Raw genomic sequence first — 20,446 nt, forward strand, 5'->3', positions numbered from 1 at the left:
TCCTTCCACCCCCACAAAAGAAAGAAAACAGAGGAACCAAACTATTGATATATCAGCAACGTTGACGACGCTCAGACACATTATGCCAAGTGACAGAGCCAGACTCGAAGTCTACACACTGCACAACTCCACTTACATGACCTTCTGAGGAAGACAAGGTGACAGAGCTGGAGGGCAGATCGGCGGTGGCCAGGACGACGGGGACGAAAGGCCTGGCCACGGAAGAGCGGCACCGAGCGCTTTTTGTGGACTGCGGTGGCTGTTCTCCGTCTTGACCGCAGTGCTGGTTATATGACGTGCCAAACCTCAGAACTGCTCACTAAAAAGTGACTTTTGCTGTATATGAATTAAAAATTAATTTAAAAAATGTTACGGAGCTGTCCAGGTCCCCCAACAGCATTCGTTGAAGAGGCTATTTTTACTAAAGGAGAACACAGACAGGAAAATCTCAGGTTCCTCACAGCAGTATTTTCACCGATATGTTCCCTAGAGCAGGGGTACAAGGGAAAGAATAAACAAATGGGATCTCATCAAAATAAAAAGCTCCTGTACAGCTAAAGAAAACATCGGCGAAATGAAAAGAAACCAACTCTATGGGAAAATATACTTGCCAATGATACCTCGGACAAGGGTTTAATCTCCAAAGTACATAAGGAACTCACACGACTCCACTCCAGGAAGACAAACAACCCAATTAAAAAATGAGCAAAGGACCTGAACAGACACTTCTCCAAGGAGGACACACAGAGGGGTCCAGTGACATGAATGGATGCTCAGCATCACTAGCCATCAGAGAGATACAAATTAAAACCACAGTGAGATACCACTCACACTGATCAGAATGACCATCATTAATAAATCAACAAACAAGCGCAGGCTAGGGTGCAGAGGAAAGGGAACCCTAGTGCACTGTTGGTGGGAATGCAGACTGGTGCAGCCACTGTGGAAAACAGTACAGAATTTCCTCAGAAAACTAAAAATGGAACTGCCTTTTGCCCTGCCAATTCCACCGCTTGGGTTATCCCCTAAGAATCCTGAAATACCAATTCAAAAGAACCTATGCACCCCAATGTTCATAGCAGCACAGTTTATAATAGCCAAGCATTGGAAGCAACCTAAGTGCCCATCAGTAAATGGGTGGATCAAAAAACTGTGGTACATTTACACAGTGGAATACTACGCAGCAGAAAGAAGGAAGGAGCTCCTATCCTTTGTGAGAGCATGGATGGAACTGGAGAGCATTATGCTAAGTGAAATAAGCCAGGCAGTGCAAGACAAATACCACATGATCTCACCTATAAGGGGAATCTAACCAACAAAAACAAACAAGCAAGCAAAATACAACCACAGACATGGAAATAAAGAACAAACTGACAGTGACCAGAGGGGAGGGGGAGGGGAATAACGGGGGAAAGGTGGGAAAGGGTCATTAAGGAACATGTATAAAGAACCCATGGACAAAGTCAAAGGGGGTTAGGACCGAGGGTGGGAGGTGGGGATGGGTGGGGTGGGGGATAGTGGTGGGGGAAATCAGAGACAACTGTACTTGAATGACAATAAAAAATGTTATGGAAAGATATTTACTAGGCATTAAGTTCCCAAACCTTCTTGGTGCACAGTGTCCTTAACTGTCTAATTACATTTATGTGTGTATGTATATATGTATGTATATGCATGTGTGTGTACATATGTATGCATGTGTTTTCCAGGGGGAGAGAAACACTGATTTGTTGTTCTGCTTCTTTAGACACTCACTGGTTGATTCTTGAAAGTGCCCTGACTGGGGACTGAACTGCGACCTTGGCAAATCAGATGATGCTCTAATCACCAGAGCTGCCCAGCCACGGCCAGTGGTTTCCTCACTGTGCCCCTGGACGGAAAGAAACACACATCGACTTTGGAGCCTTACACAGCACCCCACTCAGGTTTACTGGGTCATAACTGACATACAACTAATTGTACACATTTGAAGTGTACGATTCGATGCCTATGCATATGTCTGTTACCACCATACAATCAAGACAATGAACACATCTGTCATTTCCAAAACTTAGTAGCTTTTTGAAAAACCTAATACAGAAGTTGGCTGGGTGGGTGTGGAGAAAAGAAAGAGTTTCAAGACTTCCGGCCAAGATGGAGGCGTAGGTGGAAACACTGTACCTTCTCGCACAACCAAGTTTATGAACAACAAATATTTAAAAACCAGAACGCAACCAAAACAGAGAGAAAATTAAACTGTACCGAAGACTGACAACAATGAACCATTCATCTAGACTGGTAAGAGGGGCAGAGTCAGCGGGTTGCCCAGGAAAAAGTGGCAGGACCCGACCCAGGCGCACAAGTGGCGGCTGGCGGATCCCAGGTGCGGGATGGCAAGGGGCAGACCCAGTGAGGGCGCACAGCGGCTGCCTGACCGCAGTCACACATTCGCGTGCAGATAAACCAGGTGAAAAAACAAACAGTGAGACAGACCACACAATGCAGGGACCCAGCTCACAGAGAGATCGTTGGAGAGATCCACAGGGTTCTGGAGCATGCATAAGCCCATGTATCTGGAAACTAGAACCAGAAGGGCCCAGTTTGCTGGTGGGAAGCAGCAGAGGGGACTGAAATCTGAGAGAGCAGGAAAAAACACCATTGCCCCTCTCTAACCCTACCCGTACATACAGCATCACAACCTAGTGACCCAGGCTGCCCCGCCCTGGTGAACACCTAAGGCTCCACCCCTCATACGTAACAAGTGCAAACAGACCAAAACTTTATGGCTCAAGAAGAACAGCTCAAAGCCCCAGAGCCAATACTTCTAAGCAAACAAGAGATAGCCAACCTATCAGATGCACAGTTCAAAACACTGGTGATCAGGATGCTCATAGAACTGGTTGATTTCAGTCACAAGTTAAATGAACAAATGAAGGCTTCACTAAGTGAAATGAAGGGAAATGCACAGGGAACCAATGGTAATCGAAAGGAAACTGGGACTCAAATCAATGGAGTGGACCAGAAGGAAGAAAAAAATGACCAAACAGAAAACAATGAAGAAACAAGAATTCAAAAAAATGAGGAGAGGCTTAGGAACCTCCAGGACATCTTTAAACATTCCAACATCCAAATCAACATCCAAATTATAGGGGTACCAGAAGGGGAAGAGGAACAGCAACAAGTGCTGTTTGTTTGCTTATTTGTTCAAATAAGCAAACAAAATTTATTTGAACAAATAATAAAGGAGAACTTCCCCAATCTGGCAAAGGCAATAGACTTCTAGAAAATCCAGGAAGCTCAGAGAGTCCCAAAAAAGTTGGACCCAAGAAGGAACACACCAAGGCACATCATCATTACATTAGCCAAGATTAAAATGAAGGAGAGAATCCTAGCAGCAACAAAAGATAAGGGGACAGTCACCTACAAAGGCGTTTCCATCAGACTGTAGCTGATTTCTCAAAAGAGACCTTCTAGGCAAGAAGGGGCTGGAAAGAAGTATTCCAAGTCATGAAATCCAAAGACCTATATCCAAGATTGCTCTATCCAGCAAAGCTTCCATTTAGAATGGGAGGGCAGATAAAGTGTTTCTCAGATAAGGTCAAATTCAAGGAGTTCATCATCACCAAGCCCTTATTATATGAAATGTTAAAGGGACTTATCTAAGAAAAAGAAGATAAAAAAGGTGAACAGTGAAAGGACAGCAAACTCACAGTTATTAACAGCCACACTTAAAACAATAGCAAACTAAGAAGACAGCTAGATCAGGAACAGAACCATAGAAATGGAGATCACATGGATGGTTAGCAACAGGGGAGTGTGTGGGGAGAGAAGGTACAGAGAATAAGTAGCATAGATGGTAGGTAGAAAATAGACAGGGGGAGGGCAAGAATAGTGTGGGAAATGTAGAAGCTAAAGAACTTGTGACACATGGACATGAACTAAAGGGGGAGTGCGGGGGGAGGGGTGTGCAGAGTGGAGGGGAATGAAGGGGGAAGAAATGGACAACTATAATGGCATAATCAGTGAAACATATTTTAAAAAGTTTCACTTTCTATGACTTTATATTTATTTCACTTATTACAAAATAAGCCTTCATTGCTTTTATAACTTAAAAGCATCAAACAACAGAAAGGGAAAATCTCCAAGAAATGACTCACTACTATTTGAAGCAGAAAAACCATATTCCAAAAGGCACTCGGTGCCTTAACCTGCACCAGTGCATGGCTGACGCTGTCCTGCTCGAGCTCAAGCCCCGCTGACGCCGGTGAAGCTGACGAGTAAGTGGAAGGGGAGTGTGCGATTTAACTCACCACTGGGCAGAAACCTGCAGACCTGCCCTCCCCCATTCCGAGTCCTCTTTCCTCTCCCATCCCCACAAGTGACCCGTCGCAGAGCACCTGTGAGTATCAGATACAAAAGCAAGAGATATTAGTTTTGAAAATCAGTTATTTTTATAGATGTCACTTACAGTAAGACATAAGTTTATTTTAGTAAACCTAAGGTCTCACACCAACCCTAAGTGAGGCACACGGCAGCCATTGTGGGTGTCTGGGCGTGAACCCGTCAAAGACCCACGAACGCCCACCCTCTGAGCACCACACGGCGACGCGGCCCTAAGCGTGAAAGGAACCGTGTGCGTCGGCACCTACGCGCTGACGAGCAGTGAGGATTAACGTAACACGACGAACTGTTCTCCCCGGAAACCTGAACTCGAGTCCTGGTAAGAACAGCACTGCAATTATACCACATGCGGAGAGCTTGCTTCTTTTTAAGAAAAAAACATATTTATTGATTTTTGATGACAGATGTACATGGCCATTGTTAAGATTTTAAAAAATTACAAGCACATAGCAAGTGAGGAGAACCTGCATAATCGCACCATCCTAAGGCAGCTTAGTAGCAGTTTGCACGACCTCCCCCGAGAACACAGCCCCTCCGACAAGCAGGGCCGGCTGTGCGGGGCGCGCTCTGCCTCTTGTCCGCGGCCCCCTCGTTATTAACGCGGCACAAACGCGCAGGCAGTTCCAGGGAGGCCGCTGCGAGCATCTGACCCGCTCTGCCATCGATGGGTCCCACCACTTCCCTCCCTGACCCTCGGCCACATTCGCTGTGACCACTGAGACTACTCGTCTTCTTTTTAAAAACTTGCAGTTCTGGTTAACATTCAATATTACTTTTTATTAGTTTCAGGTATACAATTTATGAAGCGATCCCTCTGATAATTCTAGTACCTACCCAGTACCACGCACAGTCATTACGGTGTTACTGACTATACTCTCCAGGGCTACCACGCTGTTGGAAAACGGTAACACTTCATTCTTCTTTGTCTTAAAGCGGAAAGCTCTACAGTTGGGGCAAAAGCAGGGTTACACTGGTGAGTACGTGAAACACAGTTTATTCTTGTATTATTATTTGTGAATTATTGTATTCTTTTCCACCCCAACAACTGTAAAGCTGCCGTCCGCACCCCTGCATGTCCAGGGAACACACTCTGAGCCTATGAAAGGCCCTGGGCTAAGTTGGTGGAGGGTGAGCCAGCCCGGCTCTGGGGCGTCGACAACCTCGGGGGTCAGACGAACTGTCTGCGGCCCCAGAGAGGGGCTCTAACCGCAGAGGGGCAGTACGGGAAGGTTATTCAGAGTGATTCTGAAGCTTCTGGCATGTTTTTAAAATGCCTTCTATTTTTAGGATTTGACTTATCTTTAGAGAGAGGGAAAGGGAAGCAGAGTGAGAGAAGCATCAACTGGTTGCCTCTTGCACACCGCCAGCGGGGGACGGAACCTGCAGCCCAGGCACGGAACAGAACCGAAGACCTTCCAGTCTGTGGCACGATGCCCAGCACATCCAGCCACCCCAGCCACCCCGGGACGCCAGCGTGTTCACGGACAGCCCGGAGAACAGGTGAGGACAGTGCCGCCACCCAAGAGACGGCTTTTTGGACACGTTCTCGGCGACGCTGATGCTGGGGCCTTCGAGGAGGGCGCTCCTGCCCCTTTAAACTCCTGAGAGTCATTAGGGCCCCAGAGGGCTTCTGCTTATCAGAGTTTTATCTACTGATATTGACTGTGCTAGAAATCAAACCAGAGAAATAGAAAAACGTTAATTCATTAAAATAAACCTATGTCTTACTATAAGTAACATCTATAAAAATAACTGACTTTCAAAACTAATATCAGTTATTTCATAAAAGAACTCATATTAAATAAAAATATTTTCCAAAACAAAAACAAACTCAGCAAGAAGAGTGTCATTGTTTCTTTCACATTTTGGCGAATCTCTTTGATTTCTGGCTTCAGAGGAAACAGCTTGCTTCTCTATGTTCAGAACGTTGATTTGGCTGAAACGTAGGAAGAAAAGTCTGTGCCCCACAAGCCAGTGGTTGGAAGAGGGAGGGTGACTGACAGCCCTTTCAGGTCACGCCGAAACTCGACAACGGGTAGCTCACGAGAGGTGGGCTGCAGCGGGGGTCTCGCACCTTCTCAGGGAGGGTCTTCACCCCAGCACATCAGGTCCGGTGCTGTTTTCTGCCCTTCGGGGGCTCTCTGGCCCATGAATGGTTTTGTACCAGCACTTACTGCTCCTCTGGAAAATACCGGTCACGGGCTGTAGATCTTTCAGTGTGGACTCCCTTCGTCAGATGTGCAGAGACCCCGTTCGTCCACGCCGCTGCCCAGCGCAGCGGTGGGAGGCTGCGGCACCGGGAAGCGGAAGCTCGCACTGGCAGATAGACTTTCCAAAATTCAAATTTTCACGGGAAAGCTTGAATTGATAATGGACAACAAACACTGCCGGTTGTTTTCCTTAAAGTGACACACACTCACTTTACTGTTTTGAGAAACTGCCTGCTGATCACCCAGGTCTGAGTACGCAGTCCGTCCGTCGGCCACACTTTCGGTAACACCGGTGCTCGGGAAGGGCGGCCACGCCATTACTGGGATTTGCTGTCTGTGTTGAAACTGTGAGAAAAGTTGACTGGATAATCTAACTGAAAACAAAAAACAAAACCCCAAAACCCAGATGGTGGGGCGTATTTAAGAAATGACTGAATTGAGAGATAATGGAGTTGACCTAATCTAGGCCGAGAATCCAGATGACAGGAGTTTCCCAGGGGCGTGGCTCCTTTTCATCCGCATCTCCCTGAACCTAAGTATTTCACTTATTTTTATTTTTATCCTCCTGCCAGAGGGCGTGCTTACTGGTTTAGAGAGAGAGGAAGGGGGAAGAAGAGGCATCAGTCGGTTGCCCTCTGTATGCGCCCCAGTGGGGACCAAACCCACAACCTTTCGGTTTACGGGACAGTTTCAACCGCATGAACCGCACTGGCCAGGGCTGAACCTAACTTTTTGCCATTGGAAAATGAAAGGGCCAGGCCAGATGCGTAAGGTTCTGTTGAGTTTCAGGACTAACATCTGTCATGTGAAAACACACAGCCCCGGGGGAGGTGCAGGTCAAAACCAGCGAGACGCCACTCCCCACGCACACGGACGGCTATCGTCCATAAGACAGACACCGTCACGAGAGTTGGCGAGGACGCACGGACACTGGAGCCCCCGCACGCCGCTGGTGGGAACACCGACTGGTGCAGCCGCTTCGGAAAACAGTCTGGCGGTTTTTCAAAGGTGTGACAGAGTTAACCTGGGACTCACCTGTGTCCTGGGTGAGTGATCAAGAGAAACGAACACACGTCCGCACACCACGTCTGTAGAGCAGTGCTCACGGCAGCACCATCCAAAACTGCCCAGCAGCAGAAATGCCCCAGACGTTCATCAGCGGGTGAGTGGGTAGATCATGCGCGGTGCACACCCCACGATGGAACCTTACGGTGCACACCCCACGATGGAACCTTACGGTGCACACCCCACGATGGAACCTTACGGTGCACACCCCACGATGGAACCTCACTTGGCGTTGAGAGGACGTTCTGACAGGCGCTACGACAGGACCAACTTTGGAAACATCCTGCCGAGTGAGAGAAGGCCCCGTCCCACACGACTCCACTCACACGGGGCGTCAGGCCAGGCAGGCCCACCGAGACGAAGGAGGCGAGCGTTACCGGGGCCGGGGCACAGCCCAGCCGAGGGAGAAAGGCCCATAACATTGTATGTGGAGACGGCTGCACACTCCTGGACCATATTAACAGTAGCTGAATTGTACATTTTAGATGGTCGGGCTGTATGGTATGCAAGATCTGGGTCCTTCAACGTGGAAATCAATGTCTAAACACATGATGACAAAACAACACATGACGACAAAACCACGGGCTGTATGGTCCCCACTGGGGCGCATACAGAGGGCAAACACACAAACGCACACGCCAGGCAATCCTTGACGCCAGCCCACCAAGTGCTGCTTCAGTGGCCAGCACGTCAGGGGGCCCATGGAACCGAGGCCCCACCCCCCCCACCCCGCAGGCTGGGGCAGCCCTGCCGGGCGGAAGCCTTCCATCAGAGGGGCAGAGTCGCAGCCACCCCCCTTTCTTCCCTTCTCTCGCCCACGCCCTCTGTTTACAGAACAGAGCACCACCAGCATTGTGCCTGCCCCGCCCTTCGTCCCATTCCCAAAGCTCCAGACAAACTCGAGGGCAGGGAAAGGCCACTCTCTGCCCTACACTCCCTCTATTCTGAGCAGGGACGGAAGACTAACTGTCCCTGTTCTCTCAGTGACACAGAAAAGCACCTCACCAGCATCTATCTTCATCAATCCTCCGCACCCGCTCCCACAACATGGGCACACGGCAGCCTTGCACGTGTCCCTTCCCCGTTCCTTTCCTTCACAGCGTGACCATGACCTAAAGTGACACACCACTGGTCGGCTCACTTGAGGTCTGTCCTGCAGGCAGAGGAGAGCTTTGGGTGGGCAGAAATGGGGTCCACTGCTCTATTTTCTTTCTGAAAAAAGCGCCTGGCCCACGGTGGATGCTCACTGGGTATCTGCAACTGCGCTGGAGGGCCAACCACCCCACTCAAAGGCTGGCCTGAGTTCCGGGGTCGGGAACACAAGGACGGCAGGGGGAGAGTCCAGCTAGGAGGGGGCTTTTAACAGGGCGAGGAGAAGCGGCGGCCGTTTAATCTAAAACAAGTCTTGGTGGGGGTGGGAATAAAAAGTAGTAATTAACTGGAACATAATTAGCAAAAGGAAAAAAGCAAACAAAATATAATCAGAGACGTCGAAATTAAGAACAATCTAACAATAGCCAGAGGGGCGGGGGGAGGGGACAGTGGGGGGATGGGTTCTCAGGAACTACTTATAAAGGACACATGGACAAAACCAAGGGGGAGAGTAGAAGCGAAGGAAGGTGGTGGGTTCAGCTGGGGTGGGGGTGGGGGGGAAATGCAGACAACTGTAATTGAACAATAAAGTAATAAAAAAACGGGCAAAGGACCTGAATAGACCCTTCTCCAAAGAGGACATACTGATGGCCGACAGACATATAAAAAGATGCTCCATGTCACTAGTCGTCAGAGAAATGCACATTAAAACCACAGTGAGCTATCTCACACCTGTCAGAATGGCTCTCATCAATAAATCAACAAACAAGTGCTGGTGAGGACGTGGAGAAAGGGACCCTTTTGCACTGTCGGTGGGAATGCAGACTTGGTGCAGCCACCGTGGAAAGCAGTGTGGAGATACCTCAAAAATGAAAAATGGAGCTGCCTTTTGACCCAGCATTTCCACTTCTGCTAATATATCCGAAAGAACCCAAAACACCGACTGGAAAGAACATAAGCACCCTTATATTCATTGCATCATTATTTACAATCGCCAAGATATGGAAACAGCCCAAGCATCCATCAGTAAATGAATGAATAAAATAACTATGGGATGTTTATACAAAGGAATACTACTTGGCTATAAAAAAGAAAAAATAGTAAGTAGTAAAAATTATTGTTAAAAATTAAAAAAATTTAACAAGCCTTCAGGGCTTTAGTACCCTAGGTGGCTCGTGTAATGCACATGGCCTCTGTGAAGTGCAGGTGAGAGACTGATTCCAGCAGGCGGGCCCACGCTCCGGTCAAGGGCAGGTGGTCCACGCCAGCCAGCTGAACCTCGTTCTCTGCAGACCCTTCCCTCCTGGGGCAAGAGTGGGACTCAGGGGCTGCTGGCAGCCGAGGCTCCTTAAAAAGAGCAGAACCTCCCATACACGTAACTTAATAGAGAGCAAGTGTCATGTGTTTAGAAATTTGATAGGTAATATATTAATAAACTTAAAGTAAACTTAATAGATAATATAAAAGCATTTAAAATCAATCAGGAAAATGGAATATTCAATACATGGTACGGGACAAATAATTTTTCAATCACTTAGAAGGCAATAAAATTATACCCCTACCCTGTACCACTTAAAACAAATTCTAGGAGGATTATAAAGTGAATGGTGAACAAAAAAATATGAAAGGATTGGGAGAAAATATCAGAGATTTTTCTTGTGATTCTTTTTTCCTGTGATTCTAGAGCTTGGGAGGCCTTCCAAAGTAACTGAGAGTTGAAATTAAGAGGAAAAAAAAAAAAAAAGATAATTCCCCAGTTTTTCCCAACCTAAATGGGTGAGGTTCTGGAGAGCTCACCGCTCAGCACGGCCCCCGGGAGTGGGTGCGGGAGAAGCCCACATGGCCTCTGCCGCCCCGGCCGACTGCACAGGCAAACTCGAACTCCAGTGGTTAACAATAACACACTAGAACAGTCAAGTCAACCTCAACTCCTGACATGAACATCACTTTCATCTTCTCTTCCAAAGCAAACATATTTTGAGAAATAAACATATTTTAGTTAAACAAGTCTGATCAATTCTGAAATATATAGCTTTGGGGAAAAATAATTGAACTTAAGAAGTTCAGTGACAGTAAGAATTTAAAATTTTGCATTAAGCAACAAGGACTCCCTAGTAACTGAGGAGTGAGTGCTAACTTCAAAGGCAGGTAAATATCAACAATTGAAAAAAAGGGGGAAATGTGAATTTCACAAAGGCAGCGCTTCCTGAAGACATGAGGCGGAAGTAAGACAAACAGGTCACCCGGGACAGAAGCGCCTCCGTGCCGGGGCCAGACCCCTCCGATCTCCACCAGGACCACCGGCACCTACGTGGCTAGTCATCTTCTAGGCACGTCTGGCCTGCAGGTCACTGTCCTCCACCCGGGCTGGGCAGCCTCTGCGCGGCAGCCATACCGGGCCCGTCTGCAGTGCGTTACAAAGCCTCCGAGTGGACGTGTCTACGAGGCTCTGTGTGGATGACCCTCCCCCACAGTTTAAAGGGGACACGCACTGTAAGCTTTGACCTTGTGCCTTGCACAGCAAAGAGGGTTTGGGGTTTTTTGTTTTAGAGGGTTGTTTCCTTCTGTTTTTATTTGGCCTTTCCTCTCTTTGTCTTTTCATGTAGACCCGATATTTGAAAGGGCAGGCGATGGCTATAGGTGTAACGTGCAGCTTATCCATTATCTCTGGGGCGCTGGAACCTTGGATGGGAAATGGCATCTGAGGTTCACCAGGCCCTGGGGCCACAGTTACCCTTCACCCTTTCCCTCAGTTCAGTACCTATTGCTTCTCCTCTCAAATATGTGATTGTACTAATTCTTTCCATATGGAAAAAGTCTCATTTAAATAAAAAAAAGGAAAACTGAAGTTCAAAGAGCAAGTCAGTGAGTTCAGACACCACATGAAATGTTTCCTCATGGTACTGACTGAGGTTGCAGCGAGACCCTGCAAAGGACCTGGACACGGGCTGTAAAGCATGAGACGGCAGGGGGCCAATCGCAGCGCAGAGCCAGTGGGTCCTGACACGGGTCAGACAGACAGGGGCCGGCTCGGCCAGCTGGGATGGACCGTCGGACAGCAGCTGGTCCCATCGCTGTTTTCCCTGCGCCCCACCAGAATTTTCCTGTGCGTGTGTGCAGAACGTGGCTACTTCTACATTGTGTATGGGAGTTACTATATTAATGCTGTATGTGTTGAAAACCAAAAATTTAAAGTGGGTAATGAGTCCAAATAAAAGCTTTACCATTTCTACCCATCTGGTCATTGTGAGGGTTGAATGGACAAACTCTGCGACTCGTCCCAGAGGTGCCTGGTCCCCTCACTGTCACTTAATCACGGCCGTCCAGGCCGCACCACACAGGTTTTCACTCCTCAGAGCACCAACTCCGGGACAGGTAAGGCTTTTGTGGGAAGGTCATGTCAGCCTCACACATCCCCGCTACTCCAAGACGTCGGGGCCTGGCCGCGGCGCGGCGCTGGGACGCGCTGGCCGAGCCGCACTCACTCACCATGTGGACCACCTCCGGGTAGATGGGCTCTGTGATCACATTCCGATTGTGGGTGATGTATTCCACCATCTCACTTAAAGCAGCTCGTTTTACTTCCTTCCACTTGAGGTCGCTCAGCGGATCGGAAACAAAGTCAAAGAGGACACAACACTGACGTAACTTCTGGATAAAAAGCTTCTCTTGATCAGCAGGAGGAACATCTGAAAATCAGAATGCAAAGTATATTGATTGCTAAAATGCTTAACCCCAAAGCACTGTAAAACACTTTAGAGACTTCTACTATTTTTATTTTGAATTAATGGACATTCAAGAAAAAAGCAGAGGGGATGGGGTGGACAGAGGTTAAACATTCCTTAAAGAAAACGGCAAGGAAAAAGCACTGGTCGTCGCTCAGATCACATGCTTCCTCTCACACGCCGACGTCTGGAGCCACGCCGAGCATCATTCGAAACGCATCCCCTCTGGACGCATTCGTTCAGACAGCACCTGAGCGCCAGTCACCGCATGCACGCACGCGGGCGCGGGAGGATGCTGCCGCAGGTCCGCTGCTGCTGCGACCCCACAGGGAAGCCCGGAGCCGGTCCGAATGAGCTGTTACACACCCCAGCAGGAGTGTCCTCAACGCGCCCGCCTGCTGTTCCTCTTTCTGGGCTACAGTCAGCACATGCCACATCGGATGGCAGCAACACAGGAGAGCTCCCAGAGTGACAATCACTGCTACTGACTGGGGCCTACCTGGGTCAGGTACATAGTTACATTTTTTTCATGAAATCTTGACAATGACACAAGATTAAGAAACAGGTCTAGAGGGTCAGTGTCCGGCCGGAAAGTAATGGAGCCCTGTATGACTTTCTGGAGTTCCAGGAAGCTTGGAAAATTCCTAGCTGCCAGTGTGAGCTTGATAGCTTCCCCAGGGTGAGGATGAGAGCAGGGTGATACGAACAATGGGATTTATTGATAGATATTGAAATTTGCCCATGATTTGCAAACTGTCTTAGCAGATCTGTGTAATTCAGTGACCACTATTTTCCAAGTGATCAATAAATGGTGTTTAAAAATTGTTCAAGGATAGAAGAGCCATTCAAAGTGATAGACAGCCCTCTGGGTTTTCATGTAATAAAATGCACAGACAGCTCACTGATATGGTTTCAGATTCCATGTGGTTGAGAGTCAGTGTAACATCCAAGAAAACATCCGCAAGAGTCCTAACGGGCCACAGGAACACTCCTGTTCCCCGGCAGGCCTTTCCCCGCCGCCGCCAGGACACGGTGGCGGACAGGACTCAGAGGCCCGGAGGGGAAGCCAGCTCTCTCCTACGGAGCTAGACAGAAAAGGTTTGTGAAAATTTAAAACAAGGCCGCCCTCTTACTAAATTTGTTTTTGTTTCAGAAAACATGGCTATTTTCCTAACAGTATGTTACTTCTGTTAAGATATAATAGGTTTGTGGGGGGGGGAGGGCTGGGTGGGTGGGCTGGGAGTTAAAGACAGAAACCTATACTTGAACAACAATTTTAAAAATGTTAAAAAAAGATGTAATAGGTTTTCCATTTTAGTAATGAGTGAATGAATGATGCTTACACCTTTTAGTGGTTTAACTTCAAATGTGGCCAACACTGACAGCTGAGCCCACATCGCAAACCTCAGTGGGGTCCCAAGCCGCTGAGGTCACTGCCCCGCCCCAGCTGGCCCCAGGGTGCAGCGCCGCAGGGCTTTCACGGGTTCAGCTCCCCGACCCCCACCCCACTCCTAGCTGTCCACCTCCAGTTCAGGCTCCTGCTCAGGCCTCTCCTGCCTCCCCAGTTGGGGTGGACGCACTCCTCTGAGCTGGCCATTTTGCGCTTCCTCCTGCTTTCAACAGGTGCCTACCTTGCTTAGCACGTCTTCCCAACTGGACGCGTTTGGAGGGCAGGTGCCAGGTGACGGTTTTCCAGCTCTGCCCCCTCACATCCAAACCCGAGTCGACCCACTTCGAGGGGAACCGTGTGCCTCTAGTGCCTGCACTGCACGCAGCAGGGTGAGGGCATTAAGGCATACGCCTTCAGGGCACTTCGGAGACCATGGGAACCAAAATCTGATTCATAAACACTAATTACCCAGGACTGTTCAACCATTTAAAATAACATCATTACAGTGCTTGGGCCCCTTAACATTCAACCACCCAGCCTTTTTCAATGAAAAGCTTTCATTTTCTGAACGGCCTTCTTGCCTGTCTTCCATCCTCACCCACTTTGACACCCTTTGTTCACCCTCCAGGCTGCAGGGTCCCCTCACAAACTCCTTCTGCAGTCACGGCGCGTGTATTTGGAACGGGCGGCATTCTCAGGTTCTTGGCGCTGCAGATAACGGAAAACCCCCCGTTTACTCCTAAGGGCGCCCTTGACACTCCTCACTCCTCATTCGGGACCTACTCTCATCAGCATGGCTTCTAAGATGTGGCAGTGACCCCTCTGGGCACATCCCATGACCCTCCTGAGGCAGGCGCCGCGGCACAGCGTGGGGATGAGCGCACACACGCTGGGCGCCTCACCCACAGCCCCTGCACGAAGGGCCACAGCACAGACGTGACTGCGCAACACACTACACAAGGGCGTCAGAGTGCACACGATGCCGGGTCATTCCAGGCAAAGACAGCAAAGGGGGCGGCAAAGCCGTCTTACATACACCAAAAGCCCTGGAAGCACCGGCCCCTTTCAAAGACAGGACAGTGACCGGCCTTCAGAAGAAAGACTCAGCTATCACCAAATCAGCGAAACAAACACATTACAATTAAAAAGGAAGAACAGACGAAAACCTTTTTCTCCCATAAAATTTCAATCTGAAATTCCTCTAAAAGGCAAGGAAAATCTTAACTTTGTAGAAATTACGTCAATTCTTTCAGGGTTCCAGACAGTGAAGATGTTACTATACTGTTTTTGTATGTAGTTCATTTACAAAGTTGGGGATTATAATCTTACAAACTCTTTTTACTTTTTAAAACCTCACTTGGTTATTTTTATAATTTTACTGTTTTAAAAATATCTCTATCATAACAATCAAATTGAACACAATAATAAAAACATTACGTCTCTAGTTACTATAAAATATATCTATGTTTCTTTTTAAAAAATTTTTATTTATTTATCTTTAGAGAGAGGGAAAGGAAGGGAAAAAGAGAGGGAGAGAAACATCAGTGTGTGGTTGTCTCTCTCACATCCCCTACTGGGAATTGGCCTGCAACACAGGTAGCTATGTGCCCTGACTGGGAATTGAACCAGCGATCTTTTGGTTTGCAGGCCAGCACTCAACCCAGTGAGCCACACCAGCCAGGGCTCCACTTGTGTTTTGAATGCAACTTAGTTTAGCTTCTTATTGGTCACTACATTGAAAAAAACTTCACTTCCTGCTGTGTTATTAGGACTGGTACCACCAGGGAATCAAAACCAGTGGAGATGGTGCAAGAATATGTGTTAGGCCTTTATGTATTCTGAGTTTTTAACAGTATAAAAGAGTTATTTTTGTAATTAAAAATAAAGTCTTGGGAATAAATAGTAATGGAAAAAAGTACAAAAAAAAAAGGCCTTGCCCTGGCTGGTGTGGCTTACTTGGTTGGAGTGTCATCCTGTAAACCAAAAGGCTGCAGGTTCGATTCCTGGTCAAGGTGCATACAGGAGGCAAATGATTTCTTTCTCTTTCACATCAATGTTTCTCTCCCTCTCTTTCGCCCTTCCTTCCCCTCTTTCTAAACATCAATAAGTGTGTCCTCAGGTGAGGATAAAAAAGAAAAGTCTTCAAGTTAGCGTTACTAATATTCGAAGAAAAGAAATCATGACCCTAAGATTTGACTCAAATCTTACTTCTTGGAGCAGAATGAACAAAATAGGAGATTTTGAATTCTGCCCATGAGTGACTGGGGCTTTATTGTAATTCTAAACTGCACACGGACTAATAACACAGACACACTTGTTTCACAGCGTGTTAACGGACAGTGCTGGTCCCAAGAGTATCAACTAAACAGCACAACTTGAGCCAAAACTCAAGTGCAGCCTGTCGGAGTTGCCCAAGGACAAGGCTCCTGAACCAGAAAGGCCACCTGCCAGGAAAAGTCCCATGACTCTGCTGGAAGTCCAGCGCCGCGCTGACACTGCTGACCTGAGAATGGGAACAGCAAGGAGGCCCGCACGGTTTGGGTTATAACGGTATGGACATTAACTCATACTTCCGTTTATTGTTTTTGCAGTCAAGAGCTGTAACATTCTTCTACACAAATACTACCATAGGTACCTTACGTTTGTGTAAATCTCTTTACCCTATCCTCTCCCCTGGTATTTTCACTTATTTGCTATGGTGAACTTGGGATACTTCCCGATTATTTCAAGGTCAATCCTCAATGAAAGCTGGGGGAAAATGTATGGACAGCCTATGTAAAACCTGCAGGGGGAGAAGGCATTGACCTTGGCATCGGAAATAACACAAAGAAGGTGGAGATAAGAATGCATGTATTATTCTTTTAAAAAAGATTTTGTTTATTTTTAGACAGAGAGGAAGGGAGGGAGGAAGAGAAAAAGTGTGTAGTCGCATTTCATGCGCCCCCTACTGGGGAGCTGGCCTGCAACCCAGGCCTGTGCCCTGACTGGGAATCAACCAAACAACCCTTTGGTTCTCGGGCTGGCACTCAATCCCCTGAGCCACACCAGCCAGGGCTCTTTTAAAAAGATTTATTAAAGGGAAGTCTGCAGTTAATAAATAATGACGGTTACCATGAGAGCAGGTGGGAACAGTAGCTTCTGGCTTGCCAAGTGCTCCTGGTCTCTTGCATCCGCAGCACAGGGCTTAGCACACAGAGTGGACCTGGTCCACTGACCCAAGACCTCCAAGATGGGGACGAGCCGGGGGTTCCCAAGGTGATGACACACTACTACTTATATTTTCTTCTGCTACAAAGAATGAAAAAGATGCACCAACATTTACTATACAAACTGGCACGTGCTGGAGGTGTGCGCTGGAGCCTGCTCTGTGCCAGGCGTGTGTGACTGAGTCTGGAGAGCGTGCGAGGCAGTGAGGACCCGTGCGGCGTGTACACAGGAATCTGAAACGGCAATCCTGTCACAGCCACCTGCAAGCAACGTGTGCTGCACCTGCAGAGGGACTGACAGACGTGACATGAGACTCTTACCCGGGAGACCGTAGCATGCGGTATGATGAGGCCGAATCACCGACTGTCGCTGAGAGCAAAGCAGCATCACGTGAACTCTCCTCAGAAGGAGGAAAAAGAGCCCAGCACACCCCCACGTGACGAGTCGTGGTGGTGGAAAGAAACACTCCCAGGTACCAAAGGGACCAAGTGTCTGCACGACAGCTGCACAGAGGCAGCAGAGCCACACTGTTCTGGTGCGCAGATGGTGGCTTTTTCCAAGGACTGCGACCCCAATGCCACACAGAGACAGAGCCGCAAAAATGACAGGCCTAGAGAATGCCAAGTCAGGGGACAGTGCCCCAAAGGCACACTCAGGAGGGCGCAGTCCACTTCCTGTCCCACATGTGGCACAGCGGGAGCAGCTCGGCTTTCCAGGAGACCACGTGTCGCCATGTCGAGTGCTCACCCCGCTTCCTCAAGGGCGTGGCCTGTGGGGCGCATGAGAGTCTATGACAGTGTGCAAGTCGTGAGCCCACAAGAGGTACCTCAAACAAAATGGAAATGAATGGGCACTTTCTCCAAAGCACAGAGCCAGGCCTTCAGCCATGGTGTCACCTGGTCTTGTAATACATGTGTTCCTGGTACAAAGTGAGCAGGAGTGAAGTTAAATCCCACTACTAACAATCTGGCATGAATTCGGCATGCTTCATTAGCATGCACTAAATTCCACTGAGCTCTATTTCCTATATGAGGAAACTTAGCAGATGGCAAGTTTCCCCCACCAAGAAAACAGAAGTTCGGCAATATTATTCTGTTTCTGAAAGAGTAAATCCATGCACCACTGTCTGACCGCCTTGCCCCGCTTCCCACGTGTCCTCTGTCCTAGACCGTGTCCACAGGCGCAGGCCCACCTCAGCGGCGGCCACCGCTCCCCGCGCCCACTCTGCACAGCACGAGAACGAGACTGCCCGTCTGTCAGAGCCAGCCCTTCACCGGGCTCTGCCGTCCCGGCTACTCATGGCTCCCAAGCTTCCCGCATCGGTCTGGGGAGAGTGGCAGTCTCTGCACCGCTGACTCCTCCAATCTGTGAATGTGGACTGTTTCTTCAGGTAAGTTTCCCTGCAGTGTCTTCCAATACAGCTTTACACCTTTCTCCTAAAAATGTGTTGTATGTCAGTTTTTAGATTTATTCTTCAGGATTTGTTATGTTCTGATGCTACTGTAAAGAGTATCTTTAAAAATATTTAGCTGCTAGAAAAAAATGATTATTATTTTTCTACCTATCTAGCTTGCTTAACTCATTAATTGGAAGAGCTACCTGTCCATCCCTCCGGTGTTCTGGGTCCACCGCCCTTTCACCTGTTCCCCTCCCCCCCCCCGAGCGGCGGGCAGCCTCACGTCTTCCCCATCGCACAGGGACCCGCTCACTGCCCCACCACCACATCGGATGTCCGTGCTAGGACTCTGGGGGTGACATTCCCCAGACTAAGGAGCTGACCTACGGGTCCAGTGGTCCCCACCCCAACAGAGACCATCCAATTGGAGAAGCGGATTCTAAACTGTACACCAAGGTGCAGAGGGTCCACACCAGCCAGGACCCTTGCAGAAGAACAACCGGAAAGCGTATTAATGAAAGCTGCTGAGCCCTGCAAAGCCACACAGAACAGAGTCCAGAGAGGCCTGAGCACATGTGGATACCTGACTTACAACGACTGAATACAGAAAGCGAAGAAAGGCCACAGTCGATGTATATGTGGAACAAGTAGGTACCCAGAGAAAAAAGGAAGGAGAAAGGAAGTGGAAAGAGAGGGCGAACGGAGGGAAGGAGGGAGAAAAGAAGTTGGATCACATTATATACAAAAACATAAGGCCCTAGAAGGTTAGAACTTAAATCTGAAAGACAGAGCGCTAATGTTATTAAAAAATACAGAAAGTATCTTAGGTAGAGGAAAAGAGAGAAAAGGACTTATGCTGTACAACAAGGAATCATTAAAAGATTGATAAATCGAACCACATACAGTCAAACGTTTTCCTTCATCGAGGCACCACTGAGAATGAAAAGACAAGCCGCCGAGTAGGGAGCTACTTGAATACATACAGGCAACAGATTCGTGTCCGGAATATACCAACTCTTCCAACAGACGAGTAAGAAAAATCCAGAGTACCAAGAGAAAAGGAGGCAAAAGTCCTAACCAGGCGCTCCGCAAAATATACCCAAATGGCTAATCACACACACATGAAAGGACTGTCACCCATCAGTAACGAAGCTAGAGAGACGTGCATTGAAACCCCAGTGAGATGCCTCAGACAGACACCCAACAGATCGACCGTCATTCCACGGTCTGAGGACACAGTGCTGGAAGGCGCTGAGCTGGGGCTCCCGCACGCTGCTGATCGAGGCTGCGGGGGTGGAGGTCAAGTGCAGGGCACACATGTGCCCATGCACATAAGCCAGTGAGGCTCTCACACACATGCACCACAATGTACTGTGTGGGAGAGGATGTCTGGGGCAGCACCCGCATCCCGAAGTCCATCAGTGGTGAGTATCTCACAATGGCCCCAAACTAAAGAGCTGAGTGACGTACAGCTACAAGAGAAGGGGGTAAGTCCTGCAAAATACTGGGGGGACAGGGGTGAGATACGAAGGATTAATTCAGAATGACGTCATTTACACAGAGCATAGCAACAGGCAGCCTGGGCCTACATGGGACCTGGAGGGTGTCTAGTCTGGCTGGTGTTGACCTGAGTACTGGCCTCGTGATTGCTCACTGCGCTTGCTTTTATGGGTTTCGGTAGGTGAGTTATATCTCAAACGGAATACGCTCACATGGCAAACAAACAAACACAAAACCCCTCTCTGCTCCCACAGGCCACCACTGGCCCCAGCTGGTGTGTCCCGAGCTGCTCCGATGCACGGCCCGGGAGACCTTTCCAACACGCCGGGGGTGACTCAGCCCCGAAGGCCTCCGAACCAGCCTCGAGTTACTTGGGCCTGGAAACACGCACACACACAATCCCAACACGCTTTCAAATGTTCCTCTACACGATGTTTTTGTTGAAGAATTTCAGCCCTGGATATCTTTTTTTTTTTTTTTT

General features: G+C 48.5%; 1 protein-coding gene across 5 annotated transcripts in view; it reads right to left on the reverse strand.

Moving 5' to 3' along the window:
• PPP2R5C (protein phosphatase 2 regulatory subunit B'gamma) overlaps positions 1 to 20,446 on the reverse strand; it is a 124,525-nt gene that overhangs the window by 38,549 nt on the left and 65,530 nt on the right. For all 5 annotated transcript variants that reach the window (XM_053665982.1, XM_037130387.2, XM_037130388.2 and 2 more), the window contains one exon: positions 12,237 to 12,436. In XM_053665982.1, coding sequence (XP_053521957.1) covers positions 12,237 to 12,436 — 200 coding nt within the window. The remainder of the gene's footprint in view (positions 1 to 12,236; positions 12,437 to 20,446) is intronic.

The sequence above is a fragment of the Artibeus jamaicensis genome, unplaced genomic scaffold, assembly GCF_021234435.1.
Source record: "Artibeus jamaicensis isolate MK-2021 breed Jamaican fruit bat unplaced genomic scaffold, CSHL_Jam_final contig_444, whole genome shotgun sequence".
Classification (NCBI taxonomy): domain Eukaryota; kingdom Metazoa; phylum Chordata; class Mammalia; order Chiroptera; family Phyllostomidae; genus Artibeus; species Artibeus jamaicensis.